Genomic DNA, 12,681 nt, shown 5'->3' with positions numbered 1-12,681 from the left:
TACTGTGTTCTTAAAACATTCACCTATTTTCTGAAATTTACCACTCTCACAACAAAAAAACCAAACAACCTTGACTCAAAAACATCACAGACAAGAGTGGGAAGGGTTAAAAGTTGAGTAGGGATGTTGGGAGATGCTGGAGGTAAACACTTCTCCACAAGGTTCATATGTTGGGATCTTTCAAATCTTGGACTACAGTAACTCCCTTGGGATTGTCCAAGAGCAAGCACAAACCATCCTGATCAGAAATCTCCTGTCTTCCACATTCATCACAGCTACCTAAACTCCAAAATTTAGGGTTTATTTTCTGGCTCTGCTCCAGATTTTGCCATCTCTGCATTTCAGCTCCCAGCTGTGAAGCCTGGCTCCAGGTGGGCACCCACCATCCACCCAGCATCGTGGACCTGGTTACACTGGTGGCCTCTAATAACCCCGCAAGTGTAGCTCTTGGAATAGGTTGGTGGTTTGTTTGGTTTTGGTTTTTTTTGTTGTTGCTGTTGTTTTGGGGAGTTTTTTTATGGGTTTTTTTTGGTTTTTTTTTAATAAGTTGCTATAATTAGAGATAAAAAGGAAACATATAAGGGCTTGTACCCCTCCAAAGACAGGGATAATTGCAAAACACAATTCTTACTTCATCACTGTCTATTTCAAATTTTGCAAATTTAGCCACAAACATAACGGTGGCCATGTTATGTTTTGATTTTTCCTCTTATTTGCTGCCTAATTTTCTTATTTCTTTTTAAACAATACATCAAATAAATGACAATCCTTTTCTTTGCAAGCTTTTGTTTACATTTGTATGCCTGTGAAATTAACTATGCAGGATCATAGAATGTTTTGGCTTGACTTTTAAATGTCATCTAGTTCAACCCCTCCTGTGCTGAGTATGGACTCCTTCAACTAGATCAGACCTCCATCTAATCTGACCTTGAATGTTCCACAGAAGGGACATCTATCACCTCTCTGAGCAATCTGTTCCAGAGCTTCAGCACCTTGATTATAAAAGATGTTTTCCTTATACCTAATCTGAATCTACCCTCTTCTAATTTAAAACCATTACTCCCTGTACTATCACTACAGGCCTTGCCAAAGAGCTTGTCCCCACCTTTCTTATAAACTCCCTTAAAGTACTGAAAGACTGCAGCAAGGTCTCTCTGGAGTCTTCTCCAGGCTGAACAGCGCCATCCCTCTCAGCCTTTCCTCATTGAAGAGGTGCTCTGTCCTTCTGATCATCTTCATGACCCTCCTCTGGACTCACTCCAACAGGCTCAAATCTTTCCTGTGCTGAGGACCCCAGGGCTGGATGCAGCACTGCAGGTGGGGTCTCACAAGGGCAGAGGAGAGGGGCACAATCACCTCCCTTGACCTGCTGGCCACATTGCTTTCTATGCAGCCCAGGATACTTTTGGCTTTCAGGGCTATGAGTGCACATTTGCCAGGTCACGTCCAGCTTTTCATCCACCAGTACCCCCAACTGCAGTGTTGTTCTCTGCAAGGCTACTCTCATATTTACAGCTCGTGGATATTTGCGACTCAGAGAGAACTTGGATATTGTTCCATTTCACCTTTTCTCACCAAGCTTTGTTATGACCAGAGATTAATGATTTCAATCCCTTTATTACTGTTCAGCAGAACTTATATTTAAATTTCCTTTTGCCCCAAACTTACTTAGTATGCTTCAACAACGACCTTTAAAGATACTCCCTTACAAGAAATTAAACTCCAAAGCTTTGTGATTATTTTTTGAGTGTTTTCACTTCAAACTTAGTATTAAATTAAAAGCTGTTTCATAATGTTAAAAAGAATGTTCTGTACAATAATCTGCATTCTGATGGTAATTTTGTATAATTAATGCCACCTTTCCATGCAACCTTTTGTGTTCTAAAGTTTATTCTGTACTCCCACATGGAAAATTAGATCATTCAGCATGTGGAGGCATTTACAGAATACAGCTCACAATTACCCATTGAATAAATAAAATAGTGAAATGAAGGGAAAATTATTTTAAAATATCAGCTATTTTTTTCTTTCAAGCACTACCAGTGTCTTCATTCAAATGACAGGAAAGGAGATGATGGTAGCCACTGTGAGAGACCACCACCCTTCATATGTCCTGCTTCATCTCTCATCAGGACATGCAAAGTCTCTGCTGGAGGTTTTTTCCACATTTCATTACAGACAAGCTAATTACAGAGCTTGCTGGAGTGGTAGGAGAAGGGAGCAGGTTCAAGCCCCAGATCTCCCAGCCATGTCCATGCACCCACTCTCTATTCAGCTTCTCCTGACTAAATCCATCTGTGGAAGACTGTGCACACCACGAACACAGATCTACCCAAATCTGGGCAAAATATTTTAAAGCCATGCTGGACTATCCACAGAACTCAGCATGAATCCCAGAGAGCTTGAAACTATGACAGAAGACCTGAGGATGCCTCCTGAATGCTCATCATGCAGGCACAAGGTACAACATAGAATGTGTCCCCCCACTCCACCTTCCCCACTTTGCTGTGCATTTTTCCTTGCAGAAACCACACTATGCTATAGATCTAGATAGTGGTTGCTGCAAAGGTAAAAATCTCCTATAATGTCATCATCTTAGTTTTTGCATCTTAGATTGTTTCAAAGTCTGCTGTCTGAAACCTGGGAGCAATTAAAACCTGTCAAACCTTTAGCAAGATCAAAGTTGGAAGATTTTTCTAATCCTCTGCATTTACATGTTTTATGTTTCAGACACCTAACTAAACTACTTGAAAAATATCTTTAGAGAAAGTCCAATTCATTATCTTCCACTGTTTTTCCAGTTTCCTAACAAAAAATGGATATTTTCCCTCCCTTCCCTGATTTAGCAGGTTGCACCACAGAATTGGTGCAGTGGCCAGATTCTGATCCATCTCAAAGATGATACTCTGAAATCCCTGGAGCTGCTTATGGGTTACACAATGCAATGACTTTACAGGCCAGGCCAGTTCTTGCACAATCATTTTGCAGAAGCATGTTCAGTGGGCACCTCCAAAACTCAGGATTCCTCCAGTTTTAAATGTGCCATCCAGCAGAACTTATAGCATCTTTCGTGTACATTAAAGATCTGCTGGTGACTAAGCTGATGATGAAGCAAACTTTTCAAAGACCAAAATACTCATCTATCTTCTGGGAGAGAAGAAACTGGATTCTCAGTAACAAGAAATAAATGCAAAAATGGAATAAAATGAAATTAGTATCTTGAAAATAGTTACAAAGTTCTGCCGGAAGGAGCAAAACATTTCCTGTCAAAATGAGTTGCATGTTAAGAATTTTCCTCCTGGTGTTTGTTTCCTCTTGTAGTCTCCTCTTTCCACATCCTCCTCTGGGGCTATAGGATCTGATGACACACAGTCTCAGCCTGGGCAGAGATAGAGGAAGGGATTCCCAACATTGTGTTGTAAGGACATAGGGTTAAAATGCAGGAAACTGCCTTTATTCTTGAGAGAATCAAGTTTATCTGGGCATCTCATTAGTGTGGTGCCAGGGAGTCCAGGTGAGACCTGTCCAAAGGTAAAAAGTGCATAATTGCTTCCTTTATAGGTCCAGCAGCCCACAGGCTTTACAGGAACAACCAGAACATACAGCTTATGCAACTTTTCCCATGCAGAAGCATGTAAAAGAATAATACAATCCACAAAGAGGTCAGAGGATGCATCATGATCAGCTCAAATACCCCCCAGAATACAAAGATGCCAAAATCTCTTCTGAAATGCAGCACTGCTACAAATACCAGCTGCCATAACTATTTTCTTTTAATAATGCAGAACCTGACATGCGCAGAATATGAATTAGTGTAAGGCTTTAAAATAAATAAATAGAAATTTTACATGGTTCCTTTTTGTTCTTCCAAACAACCCCAAGCATAGTGTGACTGTCCAACCAGCAAAACTGTCCTCCCTCCATGGTGTCAAAGGACCTGGTTCAAAGCAAAATAAAAAACAGCTTTAGTGTGATTTTTTTTTTTTTTAATCATGTGCCAAGTATGACAACAGCCTTGTGCACAGGAAGCATCTGGACACACTGGAAAGAATTTCCTGACCAGCTTTGAGTGACAAACTGAACTAACAGTTCTTTTACACCAGCTACACAAGAGCAAATTGCTCCCATGCTATCGCTCTTGGGGGGGGGGGGGGGAGGGGAAAAGGGGGTGGGGGGGAAACACCCCCACATTATTCTACCTAAAACAAGCAAACAATCAAAGCCCAAAAAACCAGAAAATTGGATTCATAGGCTTTCTTCATTACTTTTTCACAAAATATTTTTATTGCCTTCAGTCCTTCAAAGTCAGTTAAAATAGAAGCAGCAAATAGAAGTTGTTAGGGCAGCTACACAAGGACCCACCAGAATCCTCTCAAGAGGGAAAAAAAGCAAGAAGAAAGAGATGAGGCTCAGTGGGAAACACAAGTAGATACAGGTGGGTGAAAACAGTTGGTAAGATTTAGAAAATAAATACAGATAACAATGACCTGCAAAAAACATGTTCACAACCATTCCAACATACAAAGGTGGAGAAAAGTACAAAAATTACCTTGGCAGTTTTGGGTTAATGGTTGGACTTGATGATCTAAGAGGTCTTTTCCAAACTTTATGGTTCTGTGACTACTTAAAGGCTTCCTTTCTTGGGCTCTGGAAGGATCCTGAACAAGTCAAAATATGTATTGTGAATGTTTTTGCCAGGCTTAGACTCCAGCACACAGAGAAGTGCTAGATGTGCTATTCAGGGGGAATTTGGTGAGGCCGCAGAGTACAAGAAGTTATGAAATGGTGTATTCACTTGCTAAGTGAGCAGCTGATGATCAGAAATACAATTACTCTCTACTACAGATACTGTAGTAACTGTGGATGGTGCCACCATCTGTATATTTATTTAACATTCTCTGGATTCTGTTAAATTTTGCTCCTTGTGATTTCTGTGGAATGAGTTTCACAGGTTATACATAATGTAAAAAGGAAAAAAAAATTGCTTTCAGAAGGCTTGTTACTCACTGATCTTCTGCTCTCCAGAGAGACCCCTGTTCTTGAATAATAAAGCAAGGGTGAGAACAGTCCCATTCATTTCCTCTGACACACAGTATAGGAAACAGAAGAAATGCTCACTAAAGTCACCTTCAAAGAATTTTAAAGCATTCAATGACGCCACAAAAAATTCAGATACCTTCCCCTGCGATACACATTCATGGAAATTTTTCATTAATTCTATCTTTGTTCCCTCTTTCAGGTGTACAAGTGAAGCTGATTTGTAAGTGGTTGAGGCTCTGGGCAAGTGCCCATTTTCTGCCAGTTCTCAGGCTCAAGGGAAGTGCACATACACAGGTCATGCTGTTCCAAAGGTCCCACACAAGAAGTTCTGCCCTCCTCCAGAGTCATGCCACGTTCCTGGCTCCTGCTGCCCAGCACTGAAGGTATCTCCCAAGGCAGGCAAGACCACAGAGAGAGTTTGTAGTCTTATGGAAAACTATAGCTACTGCACTAGAGATAACAGAAATCAGCAATTCTAGACCACCCAGGAAAGGCACAAAGAGAACAAACAGACACATTCTTCAGGAAATAGATTGTCCTGCAATAAGTACTTTGTTTATCACAAATGGCCTCCCATGCGTCTGCTTAAGAAATAAAACAAAGAAAAACAACCAGAAAAAAACCCTGACACTGAGGTCTTACTTCAAAAGTTTTTCTGTAAAACAGAAAACTTCAGTTAAATTTCAATTATGTACAATTCTAGTGATTGGAAGAACACTTTTCTTATCACTTTGTCTTTCACAGTTGGTCCACACTTCAAATGTGTACTGACATGTAAGAGGTGCATTTATACTTTCAGAAAGCTTTTAAATCATGCCATTTATGTATAGGACAGATGTCAAGAATCTTGAGACAGGGAAAAGACAGTTATATGTAAATAGACATATTGGTAATACCCAGGTTATTTTAGTGTAACCTCATTTATTGGCCAAGCTTTGTCAAGAGACAGTCTTGCTCTTTGATCTACAGAAGTAAAGAATAAACAAGACTCCTCAAATAAAAACTTCCTGAACAGTATGTCTTGATAATGTCTCAATCCCTATATTCTTTTCAGTTGATATATTATTTCATATTTCTTTAATATGTTTCTTTAACTGTTCTCTTCAGTGTGCATTCTTCTCTTATTGACAATTTAAAAATCCAGAACATCAGATTTTTAGCAGACGTATCTCTTTGAAAATCCCCAAGCCCAACAATTTCCTACAAAACTGGAGGAAAGTCAAGCACAATAGAGGACAGACTCTTCTGCACAACCAGAATAGAACAGGTGCAGAACAGGGCCAGAACAGTGACAGCTGCTTGCAACACTCTCATCTCAGATTCTAAGTGCTCCAAGTCAGATTCAAGATGCCGCATGGGTCTGACAGTTTGTGCAAAGCCTGTGATTCACAGAAGTGAATTTGGCATGGCAGGTGTGCTGTGAGAGAAATGTGTGTCAAGAGCTCAAGCATTAATTGTACATACATAAGTGAGCATTTGCTCCCAGTTAGATGCTTCTAACTTTCTCTAGGAAAGAGACATTTTAAATTATCTTCTCAATATAATTTTGACATAACCTGTACACATGCCAGATTTCAGAAATTCCTAAGTCTGACCCCTAAGATACTGTTATTAGCACACCTGAACTGCATGAAGTACTGCTGTGTTCTGCATTACAAGCCACAAGTGTGAGGATTTGCCTTATCTGAAGCACAAAAGCAGAATCCCAGGAACTAATCTGATCCCTCTGTCAAAGGAAGATTATCTCTTCTGCAAAGACTGGGTGTCCTTCAGTAAGCCAGTTGTCTGCTGGCTGCTATCAATAGCTGAACAAGCTATTCACAGAGGGACCACTGCATTTCCCTACCAGCCATGAAGAAAAGAAGCACAACCATTTCCCAAGTCAGGTTCACAGTTAAAGAAAAACCAAAGATAAACTCAAGTGCTCATTTCCCTGTCTGATCAGAAATACCTGATGATGTGTGAAATGCAGCAAACTGTCCCCCCCACCACTTACAATTTTCAATTGAATTTCATCATGCACTTGCAAGATACTAGATGGGACTTGAATAGTTAGCATTTCACAACACTGGAGGAGGGGAAAAAAAGTCTCAACCACACAGAACTCAGGTGTATACATACATACAAAACCCTGTTTTCCTGAGATTTAAATTCAATCCACCAAATTAGAAGGTCTAATAAGCACCTGAAATTGCTCATACTGATCTGATTAAGGTCTCCAAACCCCTGCCACACATCACAAATTTTGTCATCAAGATCCAAATAAAGCAGTGACTGATTTGTTCTACTGTTTTTTGGAGGCCTATCAAAATTATTCCTTGATTGCAAAACAGGTATAAATTATAGCTGGTAAACACTTGAGAGTGCTGATTTATCACTTCATTGGTGTCTGAAAACATGGCCCAAAGGCTTCTCTTGCAAACCTTTACAGTGCAGCTACTATTTATTAATGATTATTGAACTCTTTTGTAAGTGGAAAAAAGATCAAGTAGTCAATTCAGCTGACTATACTTAAATCTACTAAACCAAGAACAAGCACTGCAGCTGATCCATTACTGCCATATAGGAACAGTTTGGGGTAAATTAATTCACTTCTGACAAAAATATCCCTCCTAGTTCTACCCACAGAAGTACCTAAACATCTTCCATTTACTTTCTAAGTTTCCATCAAATCCTGTTTCACCTGAACTACTAAATCCCTTTCTAGTTATTGCTCCTCCCAGGTCCTTCTAGGCTCATTCTGTAGTACATTAACAAGGCCTAGTATTACAGAAAGGGAAAAAATAACCCCATACACTATTTCCAAGTGACCCTCCATGCCCAAACTCTCACAAGGTCATTTTACCAGAGAAATGTATACTTGCAAAGAAAACAACAGAATTAACCTTAGAGGATAGTATAGATCTATACCCCTCTCCACACTCAACACAGAGACACTTGTAATAAACAGGCTTTCTGAAGGAAATTTGGCATTTTCCAATTGCCGTGCAATCAATCACTTGAAACATTATTTTTGTTTTATTAGATGCTTCTCTGTCTGAAGTAACAAAAAGGTACTAATTATTATTTACTCCAGTCCTGAATCTGGTATTTGCACCCCAGAAATATGAGGTATTTCCCCCATAGGGGAAGGGGATAGACAGTGTCCTGAACTACACTTTCCCATCCTTGTGCAAATCATACCATAGTTACTTAATTTTCCTGAAATGTATAAGAACATATTTTCTATGCTCACTGCTAGGTGTCTGACAGTAATAAATGAAGGCTACTATTTGGACAAACTTGTCATAATTATTTCTAGATGCCAACGCATTCCACTAAATATTCCTACAGTACTGCCAGTGTAAACACTAATGAAATACCCAGAGCAGGCATCATTATCACTCATGTTTCACAGTGATGCCATGTGAATATGCAGGAGAGCAAACCTTGCCCTCCCACAAACCCTTCTCTCCCATCCTTTACAGGATTCCTGTGCTTTTACATCAGCTGATAAAACAACTTTTAATCATCTGCATTGGCATATGCAGGCACTCAGTACATTTTGAGCCTGCATTTTTGGCAACACATCCTAAAATTTAGCAACAGCCAAGGCTTTGATTCATAAACCATAAGATCACAAACAACCACACAGATATTTTCCACTTTTAATCCAGTATCTCATCTAATCTGCACGTAGAACAGTTCAAAGAATATGTCTTGCCTACTTCCCCTAGCAAAACAGACAATAGCAAACTACCAAGACTGGTTAAATATTTCTGCTGCCTGCCCTAATATTCTCTGCCCTTAGTTTTGGGACTGGCAGTAGCTCAATAACTCAGAATTTTATAATTTATGAAGAAATACACAGTAAACATAAATGAAGAATAATAAGTATATAGGGATGTTGTTTTTTCCTTCTAAATCCTGAATGAAGTAATTTTGTAAAACACATTTTGCATAAAGCAAAAAGACACTTTTTATGCATAAATGATCTTCACTTTTCACCATGTATTTTACTAGTAGGAAGAATCTTGCAATGTAACAGGACACAAACTTTTTCCTAAGGAAAACTAACATATGCACTATTTTTGAGTCATGTAAAGAATACCAGAGGAGAGAAATGGTTCAAAGAGAAGACTTTTTCTCTGGCAGAGAACTGACCAGACAGTAGTTTAAATCTACTGATGGTCTTAAAAATTCTCCAATTATGGGTGCATGTCTGAGCTTTGCCCACAGTGTTTACATGACCTCCAATGAACATCCTAAACTACAGCCAATATTCACTAGAACCAACTACTGTGTAAACAACTGTGAAAAAATATACAGGAAAAGCTTTGTCAAGTAGCCTGCAACTGCATACAGTGGGAATCGATGGAGCTTTTGCAATACAAATAGTGCCCCAAATCAGTTCTCCACACAGAGAAAGTTTCCAGTGATAAAGGACACATGTAAGGCACGTTCTTTTAAAAACCTGACTCCCATGAAGCAGGTCATTGTTCATAAAGGCAATGGTGTTTACACAGGAAAAAGTCCACTTTCAACAAATCTGAAATCCCACAGATGTTTCCTTCTATCTAAGCAAAACAAGTTTGTAACCCATTTCTGCCCAATCAGAAAGCTTCAAAATTATTTCTGCAGGAAAAAACCTCTCCATACTTGACAGAATGATCTTGGAAAACAAATTCAATAAAACTTGTATTTCAAAATTGCAACTATTACTAAAGTGAATTAACTTTAAAAAAAATCAGTGTTCTTTAAAGAGAATGTTTTATGATCTGGATTTGAAGAGATGCAACATGATTTTGGTTTGTGAAAGAGAAAGTAGGGCAGACTGTTAACTCACAAGTGCTCTGCATTGCAATTACTCTCCTCAAATCAATTTAACCTCCCTTCTTCTGCAACACCCCTCCCAAGTTCCTGGCTGCTCTCGGCTTCTTCAAATCTCGTAAGACTTCTCTTCCTCTGCAAACAGCAACTAAATAACAGAAGTGACTAAGCAAAGTATAAAAGTGGATTTTTTAATTTTTATTTTACAGTATACACTAATCATATAACAAGCCTAAGCACTTTGTAGAAGCATGGAAGACAAAGAATTTCAGGCTTTGCCTAAGTTGTGCAGTTGAGACTGTGCTGTTACACACCTTACTTTGACTTACCAGCAGGAAAAAGTTTCAGGACTTTCAGGATGTTCCTGGTGGCATTACACCCTTACTGAGCAAAGCTGGATCTGGTGACATCCTGTTGCACAACTGAATGCTGCAAAGACAGCATCTTCCAAGGAGTTGGTGCACTTTCTGTGCCCAACAATACTGAACTGAGATGGAGCACAGGTTGCTGAGGATTTTATCAATTTTTATACATTTTATAAAATGTAGCTGCAGAGGTCAAACAAATTACATTAACAGCATACAAACATCAAAGCCAAAGTTAAAATAGTCTTAAACATGACTATGACAAGTGTAATCATTGTATGCAACCTTCTGTGCCACCTTTACCTCCACGAATCCCTTCTTCACTGGATTTCACTCCAGTTATTTCTTGTCCAGCTATTTTGTGAGCATTATATAAAGTTCCCACTTCTGTAATGTTTTATGTGCAGCACCTTCAGCATTGAGGTTCCTTACCCCAGTTGAAGCCTCTGCATGCCTTGAGATGAAGTCAGAACTGAAATCTGGAAGCCATGCAATGCCCCTTTATTACAACCAACATGAATATCAGCAATGCAGAGAGACCCACTGAGATGCAATTCAAATCTGCCTATCAAACAATTATAGCAGAAAGTAGAAGTGGTTTTCTCTCTCCTCCAGTAATCCTACTTGTCCTTTAAATAGATCTTAAGCATAATCTTGAACTGTCAGCATTTCTGTAAAGAAATACCAGCTCAGACTTAATTGGATTTGTCAGACAATCCCAGCCCAACAGCTCTCTGAGATCTAGCAGCTGAACAGCTGTGGGACAATCTTCCACATTATAATATAAGAATATGAGTTCATTTCAAGAGGGAGTATTTCCTCTGAAATTAAGTGATAAAAAGACATAATTTGTTGCACAGAACCCTGTGCCTTAGCAACATCATGATGTGGTGTGGCATAGCTGAGGTTGTGTGAGCTGCCCCATGTAGAAAATTATCTGCAGTTAATTGTTCAAATACTTTGGGCTGCTCTGAATGTAGGAAAATGGGGGTAAAAAAATTACCAAGAATTCTGACTTGAACATGTAACAGCAGCATTTGAAAAGAAAATAAGTATATATTATATTACATATAAACAAAAAAAAAAACAAAAAAAAAACAAAACAAACAAAAAAAACAAACAAACAAACAAAAAAAAGCAGAATATATATCTTAGCTGAAGAGCAGAAATACTTCATATTCCTCTAGACTTTTTGTGTCACCTACATATATAAACATACACAAAAAACTTTCTCTCTGTCTCATCACCCTCTTGTTCTGTTCAGGCTTCTGTGGGCTGGAATAATGCATTTAAAAGACAATCTAGGGGATAATGGCCTAAAGGCCACCCTGAACTCATCCCTTCAAACGATGGAGAGGTTGCATGTTCATGAATTACAATATGCCAGATCTTAAAATGCTTCCAATGCCTACAAATTGTGGTTTCTTTAATGAAGATCTGGATTCTTTCATATGTATCTGGATGCAGAAGAAAAGTTCTTATTCAGATTTTATGTTGAAAATTGAAGTGATGTTTATTTCCCTAATTTTAAAATAACTGTCATACAGGTTTTAACATTTGTATTTAGAAGAATAACAACTTAAGTACATCAACAATGTTATTTTTTGTATTTGCAGAGCTGGTAACCAGCATGTATGTGACTGAGGGATATAAGGAAACTTTGCACTGAATTCCAACCCATGCTTTGACCTGGGGCAAAAGCGAATTAATCTATTGAGTCTATTATTATTAATAGTCAGGAGTTATACACTCACCTACCTGTTGGCTTATCCACACCAAGGAATCCAGCCTGTCCCAGAATTTTAAACACTTTATGTGCTGGGAACTGTCCTTCTTCTTCCCACTTATCCACAAAGGGATTAATCTCCTTGTCAATGATCTAGATTTGGAAAACAAATTATACAAGTTATAAACACAGGGATCCTACACAAAAACTTTTGACTACTTTCACCTAAAAACTGTAATTCAAGAAGAAAAAGAAAAAACAATCTACAAGGAAAAGCCCATTAATTCTCTTACTTCCTGTTGGATATCCTTATTTTCCACTCACTCACAACATTACAACAAATGTAATGAGGCAAATGTAAATAATTCTTTTAGCAATTACTACTAGAACAGGCCATCAGGGCTAGTTTAAGTATCTCCAAGGTCTATGAAAATGGCTCTTTCCCCCATTATTACCTTTTTGGGTACAGTCTCTAGAATGTGACAGGAAGGGAAATCTGGATTATCCTCAAAAGAACCTTGTCAAAAAAAGGTTGATCTGTTCTTGATGACCATCCACAATACCAAGAAAGTCAAGTAGAAGAGATTAATTTCCTTTCCCTTTGCCTGAAACACTCTCAAGGAAGTTGGTGCTGTTTGGGGCATATCTGTATTTAGACTTCCCCACAAGTCTGACAGAACATGTACTGGAAAAGTATGACCTTCTTCCAGAATGGATAATATTCCAAATCTAGTCCCTGAG

At 38.7% G+C, this 12,681-nt stretch overlaps 1 protein-coding gene across 1 annotated transcript in view; it reads right to left on the bottom strand.

Annotated features, from left to right (window-relative positions):
* The window catches only part of LOC128815869 (probable acyl-CoA dehydrogenase 6), a 75,264-nt gene that overhangs the window by 50,919 nt on the left and 11,664 nt on the right, over positions 1–12,681 (bottom strand). The window contains exon 2 of the mRNA XM_053992959.1: positions 11,973–12,093. Coding sequence (XP_053848934.1) covers positions 11,973–12,093 — 121 coding nt within the window. The remainder of the gene's footprint in view (positions 1–11,972; positions 12,094–12,681) is intronic.

This window comes from Vidua macroura, chromosome 1 (assembly GCF_024509145.1).
Source record: "Vidua macroura isolate BioBank_ID:100142 chromosome 1, ASM2450914v1, whole genome shotgun sequence".
NCBI lineage: Eukaryota > Metazoa > Chordata > Aves > Passeriformes > Viduidae > Vidua > Vidua macroura.
Note: the sequence above shows the minus strand (reverse complement) of the source record. Positions and strands in the feature narration are given on the sequence as shown.